Source organism: Mesoplodon mirus, assembly GCF_964341445.2.
Source record: "Mesoplodon mirus genome assembly, chromosome: 11".
In the NCBI taxonomy this organism is placed as follows: Eukaryota; Metazoa; Chordata; class Mammalia; order Artiodactyla; family Ziphiidae; genus Mesoplodon; species Mesoplodon mirus.
The window spans coordinates 25,975,421-25,992,440 of NC_138987.1; the positions used below are offsets into that span (position 1 = coordinate 25,975,421).

Consider the following 17,020-nt stretch of genomic DNA (forward strand, 5'->3'; position numbering starts at 1 on the left):
CAGAAGCCTATGAGGTACGCAGACAGCAGTACTGCCTCCTGAATTTTAGAAGAGAAAGCTGAATCTTGGCAATCAATGTCTAGGAGCGAGGACTCAAACCCCGTAAGTTGGACTGCAGAGAGTGTGCTTTTCACCTGCACATGCCACTGTGTCCTGGGGAGGCGGCATGGCCTGGAGGGGACTAGAGAAAGAGACAAGCTGGGCTCCAGCCCACCTCTGCTCCCAACTGGCTGTGAGACCTTGGACAAGTCACGTAATCTTCCTGACCCTAGTGTCCTCGATGATCACATACAAGATGTGGGGCTTTGAAACTCTGCCTGTGAAGCCTGGGAGTTTTGGAGGCACCGCCTTGGGGTCAGGTAGGATGAGCAGCTTTCCCTCTTCTGTGTTATGTACTGGTCTTCCAGAGGGTTTCATTTGGACTATTGGTTCTGAGGCTTTAAAATTCTGGAAGACCATTTGATGACTCATCAACTTCTGAGGTTCTTTTGTTCTAATGATTCTACTGAATCATTAGATAAATGATTCTATGAACATTCTGATTCTGTTATCCATCTCATTATCTATTAAGCTCTGAATAAGGTGTGGATTATATTCACCTGACCAGAAATCTGCATCACACCCGAATATTCATTTCTCTAACTTTTCTAGAATTCTTCACGTTAAGAATGATACCCAGATAACCCCTAAATTTTTACCACATAAATCCCATTTAGAACTGATTTTCCCCCATATAATGACATTCTCCAGGTTGTAATACTACCACCCTCTCCTTACACTGCTTTCCACTTAATTTCAGTTGTGTTAAGGACAGATCCTGACATGCCACATAAGAACTCAAAATGATTTCTGGATCTGGATAATGAACTCACTCCTCAAAGATTAAAAATCAAAGCAGCAGATAAAATGTAAGTTTTTATGAGACTTCAATTTTTGAAATACATAACTCTTACAGCACAAACACAGTCATTTACAAGATCTTCTTAACAAAATATGTATGCCATTTTGAAAGAATACTGTTAAGATCATGATCTAAAATACCTGTCAGAGTTCAAAAAGGACACATAAAATCCACAGTACGATGACATAAATAAAACACAGCTGAACATCAGGGCTTAGCCACACATAAAAATACTAATTCTCTGTCCCAGTGGTCACACACCATGGCCTATGGCCCAAATCCAGCTGGTGGCCTGTTTTGTTACAGCTGCGAGTTAGACATGGTTTAACTCGAATGTGATTTGCACTGCTTTTCAAGTGTTGGGCCAACCTGCAATCCTGGAATGGGCCCAGCCTGATCATAAAGTGTTGCTCCTTTGGAGAATGAACTAACCTGGCTTGCTAGTGTTTCGTTTGGGATTGTTAAAAACAAAAGCTAAACTAAACAAAGAATATGCAACATAGACACATGTGGCCTGCAAATATTTACCATGTGGCTTTTTACAGAAAAAGTTTCCTGACCCTTCATTATGTGAAACTGATTGAGCGCCAGCTACTGGCATATACTGATGAGTATTAAAGAAGATACCACTGTTATGGGCCACTACCATCAGCACTGCTCATTTCTAAAATGAGGCACTTCTTTTTGAATATGTACATCTTCAAAACATAATTACACCTGGCAAGTAGCTCAGCTACGTAACTCTAGCCCTTTGTAATCAGGCCTCCACATGAAATCACAGTATTCTTAGGGGCTGAAGAAAACAAGCACAAAGTATCAGATGTCAGTCACTGAGCTCATAAATAATGGTAAGTGGGTTAAGATCACATTGTTTTAAATGTTAATAAAATCCATAATTTAGATACTGCCAACAGGACATGATATTGCTGCATTAGTTAAATAACATCTATAAAAACATGTTTACACATCCCAATTCATTGTTTTCAAAAGCAAGGATAACTTAGTTAACTTAGTATCTACTTACTTTAAAAATGAGAAATGGAAGAAAGAAACAAACAAAAAAACCCCAAAATGTAAAACTACAGCAAAAAGCTTTGGAATGCAAAAGACTGGGGACTCTTAGCAATAGCACTCAAGCTGGCTTAGGCTTCTCATATTAGTTAGCTGCTCAGTTCCCATAGCAACAACCATTGCTGTCTCTCATCAGTGAGGCTTTTCATTAAAAGAAAGACCGATCCATGAGCAGATGCTTTAAAAGTAAAACCAGAGCTGCTCAACACACAAATTTTCCGTGTGTTGGTTAAGCAATTCCTGGTCAGTGGGCTATATTCATTCCAGGAAACAAGTATTATACTGGATGTTATTCCTTCTTCAGGCCAAGCTGGCTAAGCATTACATCATGAAGACATCTCTGATGTCGAGTTTTAAAATGCTCAGTGAATGCTGAGGTAGATTTTCAGATGAAGATCCTTTATACCTTGATTCGATCAGGACTAGCTTCTTTGTGTATCCTCCTTCTGGGAAATATCTTCCGCTTAAGTGCAATTAACTAAAGGATGAAAGACAGAAAATAAATTTTAATTCTCCAGGTTGACAAACTTTAACTTTCTTTCTGAGGGTCCTATGACCTTAATCTTTTCCACAGTCCTATACATAAAAAACAGCAAACAAGTCTCCATCATTCCTCCCCTCAAAACGAAACCAACTGCTGATTTTGTTTGGCTTTGTAGGGTTAAAGTTACTTTGGTCCAAGTTTCATTTTTTTAAGACCTATAAAAACTACAGATTTTTACATAGCAATTACCATGTATATTTATTTTCACAATGTCTGTTTGTTTGTCAAGTCTTTCTACTGAAGGAAACGGACTCTTCAGCCATTAAGATATTGTCTCTGGGTTTGAAAATGACTACATGTGTTAAGTTGGAATTTTAATTTTTTTTAAGAATTTTCTATCACCACTTTTTTCCCTACACTTACTAACCACAGCAATAATCATTGGGCATTGCCTGTATTTTCAAGTTCATGAATGGGTTGAAATACAGAAGTTCATTTATAACTTAGTAGCTTAGAACTTGGATAAATACTTCTAATAGAAACAGTTTATCCATGATACGTCTGAAATAGAAAACCTGACCACCTTTATAAGAAAGTTTCAATGAGAAAATGTTCTTTACAGTTTCAGTTTCTACTGCTCCATCTTGAGGTGAAAGCAGAACTTTGCCCAAGCATGGACCACCATGGTCTGGATGATGAGCTGGGATTCTGGGGCCGGGGAAGAGGCAGCACTGGCTCGTCTGTGAGTGTGCAGGAGTTAAGGAATTTGATTCAGGTACGTGAAGAGCAGGGTGTCGGGGGCGGCGGGGGGAGGGGGTTTACTCTTCCCTTCCTCCCCGCCTCCTCCCGCCCCTCTGGTCCCCTATTCTCTGCAGGTATAAACGAGAGCGAAGAAAGACCCTCCTGTTCCTTCCATGGCCGCCAGCTGCTCCTTTCAGCCAGTGTCCCTCTCCTTCCCATCGCAGGCCAGCACACAGCTGACTCAGGTTCCTCGCTGGACCTCCGTTCTAAAAGCAGGTACAATCTGTTTTAAGATTTTTTTCTGAGATTTTTACTTGCCAACAAGATCAAGCGGAAGGTTTCTATCCCGTGGGAAGTGGATGGAGGTTAAACTGCAGTCCTGCTCGCCGGCCAGACCTTGATTTCCTGAGTTTCCTTCCATCTGCAGCACGAAGCCCAGGGCCATTTATCCTAAAGCTCTCAGTTCTCAGGCCTCCGCCCCACGCCGCGGCCTCCTCATTGTAAGTAAACTCAGTGTAAGCTTCCCATCCTGACAGCCAGCAAAGCTCCACTTGAGAGTCACCTGGAATGAGGCTGAGGCAGGTTCGCCTGCCCAGCACGAGGCGGGTCAGCCACCTGTCCCTTCCTTCCAAATCCTTTCTTTTCAGCGCATTTCACACCTGCTGTGGCCTAATGAGGATTCGCTTATCCCTTTCTTTTGACCTCACAAATCTCCCTCTAACTAACTTCTGGGAGGTGGCTGTGTGTGCGCCTGTGTGGAGATGAACTCCCAGCAGCTCAAAGGAAATGTAAGTGGGAGACGAGACAGGCCGTGTGCCCGAGCCAGGCACCATCAGCAGAACAGGGGGAGCCCTGAAGGTAAGACAGTGGCCACTAGTTTGGAAAGATTAAAAGAAAGAAAATTGGAGACCCACAGAAAATTAGTATCAGATGCAGATTCGAGGTGGTTTCTTTGGTTTAAAATAGTTTGACTTGCAGACTTCAGGCTAAAACTGAAAAGCTCTATTTATTGAGCTCCAGGTACAAAGAATACTGGTTATAGATTTAGAAGATAAATGGAAAAAAAAAAGGCGATTATGACTGTTGCCTGAATATTATGAAATATTTAACATGAGTATAAGCCAATAGGAGAAATAAACATTTTTTTCTTATGAATTTATATCATTTTCTTTAAAAACAAACCAGATTAATATATCAAGAAATACTGTTTGACATCCACATAAATATAAAACTTACCTGTTCAGCAAAAAATGAGAATACAGTAAACATAATCAATGTTGCTAGCACACAATGAGTCCAAAACTTCAATTTGTCTCGATACACCCTCCTGTTCAGAGAGAAAAGAAGGAAAATATGTAGTTCTGTGTAGGGTTTAACTATCATTACTTAGTAAAACTAAGTAAAACTATATACTATTTACTAGTTTAGCAAATTATACTAGTTTAGCAAAAACAATGTTGTGAAACACAAAAACAATCTCTGGAGGCAATTCTAAAATGTTAACGTAATTATACATTTCCCAACTGAGTTCAGATTTTCATTGTTATAGTAAATATTTGAATTAGTAAAAGTTACCCAGGCAGGGGAGAGGACTTCAAAAGAAAATGAGAATTTTTAACAAATTAAATCCCCTCTTTCATTCATTTGTATTCGCTCAGTCACCCAATCAACACCTCCTGTGGATACAGCAAGGTGACAAGGAGAAGTCCCTCCTCTAAAGTATCTGCAAACCTGGGGAGGCGCTGACGTGCAGACAACTAGCCATCACACAGGTGGACAGAAATATCTATTATCAAAAGCAGCATCTTGTGGAAAAACAGCAAAATGAGGAAAGCACCACAGAGACGGTGACACTCCATTTGAGCCTTGAAGTGGGGAAGGAGAGCCTGTGGCTGAGAAAGGGGATCAGCAGTCGCTGCAAACTGGGTCCTGCTGAACTGAGCCAAGTCTGGCATGGAGGCACGAGGGACACTCGGCCAAGGAGAAGCAGGTAGGTGTGAACCGCAGTTGTTCTGGAAAACCATGCAATAGCGTTTGGACATAATACTCTGGGGGAAGGGGGGTGATATATAGCATGTGCGTGTGTGTATGTCACAATCGGGGTGCAAATGGTGGCCGTCTGAAGGACGGATGTCAAAGCAGGTGGCTAGAGGCAGGCAATCCGGTTAGTCTGGGCAGAGAAAAGAATGAGGGCTGTGCTAGGGCCGTGAGAATGGAAGGAAGGAAGCAACAGAAGAAGCAACAGACATTCTGAGGGTGGAATCAACTGGCCTAGGAGAGAGATAGGATATTGGGGATAAATGGGAGTACAGCAGTTTCATCACCTGTAATTTGGAAATAATAATTTGTTATGAAGATTAAATAGATGCTTAACATAAGGCTTAGAAGATATGCTAACAACTGCCAGGTTCAACTGCCAGGTTTAGGCCTCTGCGCTGAGTTCCAGGCTTATTCACACCTGCCTGGTAGTGGGTGTCTCTACTCTGAGTCACATATTCCAAATGGTACCCTGCCCTGCACTGTTCTTCCTCCTGTGTTTCCTACGTTAAGAGGATCAAAAACCAGCTCACTGAGTTCTAACGTCTACAGTATCATTCAGAATCTATGTGTAATTTGAAGAGCTAAGAAGCCACAGGCTGTGACACAGCTAATGAGTTGCCCCAGTGACCAGAGAACCCTGTAACAGCCGAAGGGGAGCTGAGCTCCCCTCAGCCAGCCATGCACTGAGCACCTGCTATGCACCAGGGATGCAAGTGGACTCGGACAGGGAGAGCCAGTCTCTGCCCTGACGAGGGCTCACAGTCTACAAGGAGCGACAAGCACACCACGTGGACTGCTCTAAGTGCAGAAGCTGCTATTCCCAAGAAAGGGACAGGAAGAAAGCCACTGCAGGAAACAAGGGGAAGATGACGGGGACTCAGGAGTGCAGGACCACGAAAGGAAAGCGAAGGAAAAAGTTTCTGTCGGGTTGGCCAAAAAGCTCGTTCAGGTTTTCTTCCGTAATGTGGAAAAACCAGAAGGAACTTTTTGGCCAACCCAGCAGAGAGCAGGGCGGAGTTGGTGGGTCAGCAGTGAGAGACGACACAGAAGCGGGGTGGGCTGAGGAAAAGGAAGCCCCCAGATCAGCAACCTGCACCTGATTCACGTCATCTGTACAACACAGAAATCAAAGCCCTCTCCAGCTACTCTTAAACCCACTCCTTTCTTATTCAGTAGGGCCCTTGAAGGTGAATTTAGTCACGAACTGGATTTGTGGGGATTGACAGCTGGAACCGTCCAAAGATCTTTTTCCTCTGAGCTAAAGCAAAGTGAAAATGGTGAGAAGCCGTTCCTTGCCATTGCTAGAAGACAAGTTATTTAGTAACAACTTCTCCTTATGAAAATAGTAGCAATACACATGCTAATTGTCTCACTTACCCAACTGCAAGACACCAAAGAGCTCTAGCTGCCAAGGTCTGCTAATTTCCTCTCTCAAATCTCTGCCAGTTGTATCTACTGCTTTCTCTCTATTCCCTGGGCCATGTCCTTGGTTCACACCTTGACTGTCTGTTTCCAGGACAAGTGAAATGCTTACTGCTTGTCTCTCTGCCTCAAGTTCCCAGACAACACTGCCTTACTCACCAGTCCAACCCCGCAACCACTGTTAGTTATCTTTCCAAATCGTGAAGTCTGATGAGACAGACATCTAAAAAAATCTCTCCTGGGAACCCCTATTCTCTAAAGAAAGATGTCTAATTCAGATACAGCCCTTCACAATTTCTCCTTTCCCTCTCCACAGCACTGTCTTCTGTAGCTCGGTGTCTTTGCAGGTACAAAGGAACTCTTCCTACCTGGAAAAGTCCTTTTCATAATTCAAAACCAAGTCCAAATGTCACCGTCCTGTCATGGAACTAGCTGCTTCCTCCTCTGTACTCTGAGAGCACTGAAGCCTATAGTCCTTCGTGTCACGGCTGGTTAGCTGGCTTCTGGTGAAGGCCGGCGCAGTGTCCCTTCTGTCTTGCACAGGCAATACCGCATCTAACTGGCCTCACTTTACTGCACCCCACAGCCCTGTGTCAAGCAAGTCTATTGGCACCATTTTCCCAACAGCATTTGCTCACTTCGTATTTCTGTATCACATCTTGGCAATTCTTGCAGTATTTCAAATTTCTTCATTATTATGTTTGTCACGGTGATCTATGATCAATGACCTTTGATATTACTACAACTTGCTGAAGGCTCAGATGATGGTTAGCATTTTTAGCAAATATTTTAAAATTAAGGAATGTACTTTTTTTTAGATATAATGCTATTGCACATTTAATAGACTACAATACAGTCTGAACATAACTTTTATATGAACCGGGAAAGGCAGTGGCCTGGAACCCGCGACATCTCCGAGGCTCGCCCCTATTCCTAGTGCCTTGCATGGTGGGCAGGCAAGGGGTCAAAAATTTCCCTAAATTGAAAGATAAAATTATCTTTCTAATTAAGTGTTGGTAGTAAATGGTAGTAAAAGTCAAAGAAGGAAACATTCTAAAGCAGCTTTGGAATACAGTGGAACGAACGTGTGGAGGGTCAGGAATCAGGCTGGACTTGCCACCTGTCAGCTACTCCACCTTGAGCAAATCACTGACTTCTGTTACTGTGCTCTCACCTGTAACGTGGCAACAAGAGTAGCACCTTTACTTGTAAAGAGTAAATATACTGCCCAGCAGGTACTCAAGAAACGGGGCGGCCACTCTGATGGCAGTGATGACGAATAAGGCTCAGAAAGTGTGCTCAGCCAGTGAGCTCAATATAAACTATACGTATATTTTACAAAGAAAGCAAATAACACAGTAAAGAAATTTTATCCCTCTAAAAAAAAATACACATGTACGTATATGAAACAGGAAAACTTACCATTCCTGCAGCTCATGCATATGAAGGAAACGGTTTCGATACTCCCGTGGCAGCTCAAACTGGGATGGGATGGGGAAGACGGATTCGTAGAAGTCCCTGAGAACAGCCTTCACTGTCTGGGCATCTTTATGATTGTGGTCAATGTTGTCATTCAGGCAAACAAACTTCCTGGAAACAAGAGAGACCCAGGGTTATTACTGGTTATCATAAGGATGATCCTTACCTAACAAAAGAAGTGTGGATTCCAAATATATTTCAAATGGACTTATGTCCCAAGCTGTTGCATTTACTGATATGATTCTCTAGGGGAATAATGTTCTGTAAAATTTTTCTTTAAATATTCCTCTCCTGTAAAACAAAAAGAACTAGGGTAGATAATTTTGAATGTGCCTTCTAGCTATGGGAGTAAATTATTTTAATTTCTATTTGGCATGTCCCTGACTGAAGCATTCTGTTAGCATCCAGGGAAAAACTACTAAATGCCTACCACTGAGTTCTCTGAACTGATACAGTTACATTACTAAGAACAGTCCTGTAGATCACTGCATTAGAGATGGTTCCTTATAGCTATAGATTTTATGAGATTGATGACGACTTCTTAACATGTCTCCAGCCAGGCTGTAAGATGCTAGAGTTCCAGCAAAAAGTAGTTTACAGTGGTGCTTCCCTACTTGTTTCAGGTTCCCTTCCCGGCAAAAGTCACTAAACTGAGGGCCCATTAAAACAGTAGGTAGGGATAACACCACTTTTGAAGTACATTTAATTTTAATTTTTTTTTTTTTTTTACAATTTTATCAAGTCTAATAAAGCCCTCAGATCCTACTACCAACGTACAGGAAATACAGGGGACAGAGGGACACGTTAAACAACCGGGAGACCATCAGAAAAGCCCAAAGTTCAGGACATCTACAGACTATACAATCTGATTTCTTCATAGACACATGCCAACATGTATATGGTTTAAAAAAAAAGAGGTGGGGAACCTGTGGACTTAATTGCAATGAATTAACTTGATACCATTTCAAACCAACAAAGTTAAAAACATAAATGCTTATAAAAGACAACGGAGGAGAAAAGTCTCTGCTATTGAAGATGAGTGATGAGTAAGTGAGAGTTCATTATCCTGTCTCTTCTCTAAAGTTGGGGAAGTTTAAATTAAAGGATATTAAAGAGTTATGTCAACCAAATACAGTGCATGAGGCTTGACTGTTCCCTAGATTAAAAACAAATAACAGCTGTAAAGGGCATCTGGATGCAACTGGTGAAGTATGAATATAGACCATCTATTAGTTGGTATTATTTTAGTCAGTGTTAAGGTTCTTAGATATGTGTTAGTGGTCCTGTGGTATAAAGGAGAATGACTCTGTTTAGAAGATGTGCTAAACACTACTGAGCCTGTGCTCTAGAACCCGTGAGCCACAACTACTGAGCCTGTGCCACAACTACTGAGCCCACGCACCACAACTACTGAAGCCCACGTGCTCTTGGGCCCACATGCCACAACTACTGAAGCCCACACACCTAGAGCCCATGCTCCGCAACAAAAGAAGCCACCGCAATGAGAAGCCCACGCACCGCAACGAAGAGTAGCCCCCGCTCACCACAACTAGAGAAAGCCTGCGCCCAGCAACAAAGACCCAATGCAGCCAAAAAAAGAAGAAGATGTGCTAAAATAATGAGAGGTAAAGGGTCTGGATGTTTACAACTAATTTTCAAATGGTTTAGCAAACAAAACAGACACCAAACCTGTGTGTTTTGGTGTTCATGCAGAGAGATGAAGAGAGAGAGCAGACAGACATGACAAAATGCCGAAAATTTAAAAGTCTGAGCTAAGGGTTTATTGTACTATTTTTTTCAGTTTTTCCTGTATCTTCAAAATTTTTCAATAAGTTGGGAAAAGTTAAAGAAGTAAGTATGTGTATGAGACAAAGAGTATGTGTAGACACAGGGTAACTAAAGCAGACCTTGCTGGGTGCCCAGCAAACACTCCCTCTCCTTCCTATGAGAACTTGCATTTTGCTCCGTAGTTCTCCCCCATGAGCTGACTCAAAGGTAGGCAACCACACCCCAACCCAGAGTCAGCTTCTGACTAGCGTTAAGTGAATCCCTCCCCTTCACGGCAACTGGTATAGAAATGGGGGAGGGAACAACACGCGACACACAGGAAGGGACAGTCCCCTGTAGCCTCAGAACATGGCTATGTCTGCAGGGACACTGGAACTGCTGAGGTGCCCTGTCTCCAGCCTGAGGATGAAGCCAACACAAGCAGGAAGGGAAGCAGAGCCCAGATCCTGCCTCTCCTAGATTCCCTGTTCATGCGATAAACCTGTCCTTCAAGTGCAAGTCAGAAGGCTGGTTTTCCACTCCGGACTTAAAAATGATACTATCTGTTCAGGGTTATAGGACGTGTCTGGGCCCAGCAGACACTGCTGGAAAAGCCTGTCCTGCCTTGGGTCTTTTCAGCAAAACCCTATCCCTTTAAGTATCATGAAGATGTCGGAATCCTCTCGCCCAGCAACTTTCAAACTGGCACAGACATAAAAGTATAGGGTACAACTAAAAACTCTAAATTCTCAATTGGTCTCACTACAGATCACCAAGGACTGAGCAAGCACGTCGATAGAATGGGGGAAGCAACAAGCAAGTACTGAAATTGGCTCTTAAGGTTGTTTTTGTTTTTTTTAATTTGAGCAGGGCATTCCAAGAAGGGAATAGCATGTACAAAAAGAGCTGCAAGCTGGGTGGTTCTGAATTATTATGGCTTATTGTTTGCTTAGCTTGTGGGAAATATTTGTTACTTTGTAGGAAATATTTTATGAATATACTAGTAAGTATTAAAAATATTTTCATTTCTCTTAAAATTCCATATTCCCCCCTGCCCAAAAATCAAGAATGGAATTTTAAGAAAAAATACCATGGCTTTAAAATGCCCGGAAATTTTACACCTCTGATCATGTATAATTAAGATCATAATTTAAATGAGATAAAACTGAAAACTTCCAAAAGCATTTGAAAAACTCAGATGAAAACATTCAATTTCATATGCCAAGGTCTTTTTTCTGAGAAACTACTGAAACACCTATTTCCCACTAAAGTTCAAAACTCAAAAATGCAGATTTTAACCAATTTTATCGAACTAGGGCAACTGTTAGGGGGCCAGGCTGGAAATTTTCAAGGTTTATGTAAACCTGAACATTGAATTTATCCCCAAAGAATGACTGCAGTTTACTGGATTAATTTTCACATTTATGGTAGCATTCCTTTTTCCTCAGAAGCTAACTGGAACTTTACTTTGAATTGCAAAGATAGGTCTAACCACCAAAACAACTTCTCTGGGAGCTCTGAGTGCTAGCCGTCTGGCCTCACCTCCCCGACGATGCTGTCCGCCCCTCAGCCCAGCCCTCAGCCTCACTGAACAGTCCTGTCACTGGACTCTGAGATGTCCATGCACGCAGGGCCCGATCTCAACTCACAACTCCCATCTCTCGGTTCAAACACTGCCTCTACCGTTAGACATTTCCGTCTGCTCCAAACAGAAATGTCACTCCCGTCTCTCTAGTCCTACTGCTTTTTTTCCTCCATACTTTCTATTCAATTGCACTGAGAACCTAAAATGTTCTAAATTAAAAACAATGACAACAAACAACAACAGTACCTGGGGTTTTTTCTTATATCATCCAACTGGCCAACCACATGAGAAACATTGGTACGAATCATCTTAAAAGCAATTTCTTCTTCTCCCATGATTTCAAATCTAATATCAAAACATATTTAAAGAGTGAAAAATTCATGTGGATATGTAAAATAGAATTTCAATAAGAAAAGCATTTCATAAAAACTTAAAAAATCAGCATCCTTGGAATGACTTAATTTTTCCATATTACTAAAGAAAATAATCTCACATAAATTTCAAAGAATGCTTAATAAACTATGGTAAAATTATGAAAATACCACTCATAATTATCATTAAACAAAGAGAAAATGTATGTAGTACTTACCTATATTTGTTTTTGTCCTTATACGCTTTGTGGATTTTATCAGTTACTGGTTTACAGTTGGTTACTAGACTTTTAGTGACTGGTGGCTGCGAGAAAATACAGACATTACATTAGGGCAAAGACTAGGCTGAGGCAACTGAAGCATTTATCTCAGGTGCAAAATTTAAGGGGGCACAGAAAGACTCAGTAATTAAGATGACTTTTAATGTAATATTTTTAAAAATCAAATTGGCATACTATGGCCCACATGCTAATTGCCTGTTATTGTGAATAAAGTTTTATTTTAATCACACATTACTACACACTATCTGTTAAAACAGTCTTATAAGGGATTGCTATAATTTTTTATTTCGAAGATAAACTGTAATGAAGTGGTCTATATGATACTCATAAGCTAAGCTGTCATTCTTATAGTCTAATTAGAAAATACCCTGTGTGTAATCACAGTTAATTACAGTAATGAAGCCAACACCTTGGCTAAGAGTTCACTCGAGTAATGTTAACTAACGCTGTCTGTATAATTAGTACTTATGCTCTAAACAGCTTTATTTGCATAAGCCTCAAGACTAACTTATAACCATTAGCAAAGCAGCCTACTTACTTAATCCGTAGCATTCAAAGGATATTTGCTGATTCTAAACCTCATGCCAGATATTTGGTAAAACAATAAAATGCTCTAATAGATGAATATGTGTGCATTTCTTTAAAAAAAGCCCTAAAATCCCTCAAGAACCTTTCATCATGCCTGTAAAAGGGAAAGATGAATAACTGTTTTCTACACATAGATCATCTTCCTTAGAAAAGAACACTCTTCTCTAAGTTCTATACAAGTGCAAGGGGTTGGTAATTGTAAAATCTTACTAGGAAACCAAAGTTTATAGAGAAGGAAAGACAGACAAGTGAAAGGACGGATGTGGAAATACAGATGGTGAAAGACAAGTCTGGAGCGAGCACTGTAACAGGCTGAACCACTCGCAAAGCTCCCTGGATCTGGGGTGACATCAGTAGCCTCTAAGGCAACCTGTCAGCACGATCACAATGTGGTCCCGAAGACAGTGAAGACCAGAGAGGCCTGGTCCAGGGGAGAGGCTGAGTGGAGATGGTTTGGGAGCCCAGCACACTTTCTCCTTTCTTCCTCCTCTGTCCAATGCTCTGGGTTTGCCCACCAACAAGATACCAGAAAAGACAAGTCAGGGCAGCCTGGAACCCTCGGCTCACTGCCCCCTCCTGGAGAAAGGGTGTACCCAGATCTCTGATAACTGGTAGAACTTTATTTTGACAAATACATTAAAAAAATATTTAAACCAGGACACTGACCTCTGGATGATTTAGAGTTGATTATATTAGCTTTGTTGGGGTAAATCCAAATTCGGGGGAAAACAGAAAAGAGCTTTATCATTGTTTGAAAAGTCCTAAAACTGAGAATGTCTTTTAGCCTATGCGATCTTTCTTTTTTTTTTTTTTTTTTTAACTTTGATTCTATTCTCTCTGGAGGCAGGGAACACACCTACGGTGATTACAAATGTGCCTTTTTTTTTTTTTTTTTTTTGCGGTACGCGGGCCTCTCACTGCTGTGGCCGCGGAGCACAGGCTCCGGACGCACAGGCTCAGCGGCCATGGCTCACGGGCCCAGCCGCTCCGCAGCATGTGGGATCTTCCCGGACCGGGGCACGAACCCATGTCCCCTGCATCGGCAGGCGGACTCTCAACCACTGGGCCACCAGGGAAGCCCCAAATGTGCCTTTTTAATCATTAAGAACGCACTTGTAAAGAACTACTAACATCTCTGTATAACAGCCTGGGTCTGACAAGGCATTTTTACTGGATTGTGCCAAAGACCCAGAAGAAGCTGCTGCAGCTCACAAGACAAGCTGCCGTTCTCTTATCAGCCTGACTGCGCATCGGCTCCATGCGAGGCCTCCCGAGAACCCACAACCCGGAACTAGTCTCCACCTGCTGATTCACGCCTGTTTACCCACTAGAGCAAACTCCCTTAGGGCTGACACCAGGTCTTATACCTCTACCTCAGTTTTGTTGATTTCATAGTTTTAAGTTTTAGAATATTTAGGGAACTGGCTTTAAGTGACACATTTGTATACAAACCTATGTCATATGCTAAACTAACCAACGCATGATCAGCAATACTTATAGTTTGTCTACAGGTTCCTAAAGCTGCTGGGCTGCCCCTCACAGTCTCCTCATGAGGGAGCTTCCTGGACCCTCTGAGAACACAAGTGAGAGATACCATCCCTGCCGTGTGCAATGAATGCCAAACGAATGACTGCCTTCTTTCAGGAATCAGATTTTTAACTGATTCATTACTCTTCTCTACATTCATTTACAAACATCTGCAGCTAATTATAGGGCTTGAGCATTTGCAAGATGGTCAGTTTTTTAAAAATACATGTTATTATGATTATGAAAGTGTAGTCTATTCATTATAGAAAATATGGAAAATACTAGTGTGAAAAAACGATATTAAGCTTCCCATGGTGGCACAGTGGTTAAGAATCTGCCTGCCAATGCAGGGGACACGGGTTCGAGCCCTGGTCCAGGAAGATCCCACATGCCGTGGAAGAGCTAAGCCCATGAGCCACAACTACTGAGCCTGTGCTCTAGAGCCCGTGAGCCACAACTACTGAGCCCAAGTGGCACAACTACTGAGCTCGAGTGGCACAACTACTGAAGCCCACGTACCTAGAGCCCATGCTCTGCAACAAGAGAAGCTACCCAATGAGAAGCCTGCGCACCGCAACAAAGAGTAGCCCCTGGTGGCTGCAACTAGAGAAAAGCCCGCGTGCAGCAACAAAGACCCAAATGCAGCCAAAAATAAAAATAAATAAATTTGTATTAAAAAAAACTACCTATGTTCAAAAAAAAGCCGGACACAAGACTGCACACTGCATGATCTAAAAAAAAATATATATATACACACACACACACACACACACACACACACAATGGAATATTACTCAGGCATAAAAAGAAACGAAATTGAGTTATCTGTAGCTAGGTGGATGGACACAGTCTGTCATACAGAGTGAAGTAAGTCAGAAAGAGAAAAACAAATACCATATGCTAACCCATAGATATGGAATCTAAAAAAAAAAGGTCTGAAGAACCTAGGGGCAGGACAGGAATAAAGACGCAGAGAATGGACTTGAGGACACAGGGAGGCGGAAGGGTAAGCTGGGACAAAGTGAGAGAGTGGCATGGACATGTATACACTACCAAACGTAAAATAGATAGCTAGTGGGAAGCAGCCGCATAGCACAGGGAGATCAGCTCAGTGCTCTGTGACCACCTAGAGGGGTGGGTTATGGAGGGTGCGAAGGAGATGCAAGAGGGAGGGGATATGGGGATATAGGTATACGTATAGCTGATTCACTTTGTTATAAAGCAGAAACTAACACACCATTGTAAAGCAATTATACTCCAATAAAGATGTTAAAAAAAAAAACTACCTATGATTTAACCTACTGTCATTTTCATTAATTCTGGGGATGTGTGAAGGTATCAGTTTTCCATAGTTCAAACCATATTCTGTATATGGCAGTACCCATTTTCCCCCCACCTAATTTTATTTTATAAACATTCTTCCATATATATCAGTAAAAATTAACTGTAAGCATCACATAATGGCTGTACTATATCCTTGGTCCATCAATTCTAAATGCACTTTTTTTCCCCACATTATCATTTCTCTGAAGCTGGGATGCATCTTACAATCAACAAAGTCTTCCAATCATTTCAGCCAAATGCTACCCTGATATACTTGTGTATAGACCATCCACTGCCCCTAGTGGTAAGATCCAGAAAGTGCCAGCATCAAAGCAACTGAGCTTTGATGAAAGATGGGATTCCATCTGATGTTTAACCTGAGGATTGTTCTCCCAAGCCAGTGAGTATACTCTGGCGCTATCCTTAGTGAATAGGATGTCTGCTTATAGAATATAAGCAACTAATCTCAGTATTAGCTTAACATCCATTAGGGAGGAAAAAAAGATATTCCAAAGAAAAATACGAATGATTCTGGATCTGTGCTACTGATTTCCACCAAAGACCTATAACCAGAGCCTGCTTCTAGTGTTTGAAGTGCTCTACGGAAATGATGTAACTAACACCCGATAAGGATATATTTTCTACTTTACATAAAAGGACCCACGGCACTCACCAGATTGGGATCATAGTATGCTTCCTGAGTTGGCGGGATGTTGTTTAGCTGAGTGATGTTAGCAGGAAGCATTTTCGAACAATTTATTAACACGTGTTCCAGACCTGTTAAGTCCTAACAAAGCAAAAATAAAAGGATAAACATATATACATTACAAGTAACAATTGTGGTTTTAAAAATAAAAATGTTAAAGTCACCAAAATTTAAGCATTATCGTCAAAGAGGGTTTGACTATATGATTCTTAAAGACACCCTAAAAAGAGCAGAATGAAACAATACAAATAACCCATCTTTGTCTCAAAGTAGAACATACGGGCCTGCGAGGCACCGTTTTACACAAGGTGGTCCACAGGATCACCAGATGGGTGTCCTGCAGCTGGATTCATCTTGGAGCTCTCCATTAGTGAGTGTCCTACTCCTGGGACTAAAGGATGCCATGACAGAAGGGGCTCTGCAACACCGTGGACCTGGCTAAGATCTCCACTCGGCCACACCTGAAGGCCCTGAATGAGCTTGTCACGAGAATCTTATCTGCAGGTATGGTCTGCCTCGTCTCCAGACAATACAATTACAATCCCTACTGAAAGCCTAAAAAAAGTAATCTTATAAAATATGAACTTCAAATTTGACTTTAATCCTGGCATTTAAAATGGACTAGATGTGAACCCCCTCATTAAATATGAAGAATTACTTGTACTTGCATTCCATTCAAGTATGTAGGGGAAAGAAAGTGTCAAATATAAAAGTTTCATTCAAAATGTCATTAA

The 17,020-nt window shown here is 41.6% G+C and overlaps 1 protein-coding gene across 4 annotated transcripts in view; it reads right to left on the bottom strand.

Moving 5' to 3' along the window:
- Positions 1-902: 902 nt before the first annotated feature.
- The window catches only part of GNPTAB (N-acetylglucosamine-1-phosphate transferase subunits alpha and beta), an 80,467-nt gene continuing 64,349 nt past the window's right edge, over positions 903-17,020 (bottom strand). For all 4 annotated transcript variants that reach the window (XM_082634621.1, XM_082634619.1, XM_082634622.1 and 1 more), the window contains 6 exons: positions 16,254-16,367; positions 12,080-12,165; positions 11,737-11,835; positions 8,082-8,249; positions 4,434-4,524; positions 903-2,450 (listed from right to left, as the gene is read on the bottom strand). In XM_082634621.1, coding sequence (XP_082490747.1) covers positions 2,373-2,450; positions 4,434-4,524; positions 8,082-8,249; positions 11,737-11,835; positions 12,080-12,165; positions 16,254-16,367 — 636 coding nt within the window. In that variant the 3' untranslated portion in view covers positions 903-2,372. The remainder of the gene's footprint in view (positions 2,451-4,433; positions 4,525-8,081; positions 8,250-11,736; positions 11,836-12,079; positions 12,166-16,253; positions 16,368-17,020) is intronic.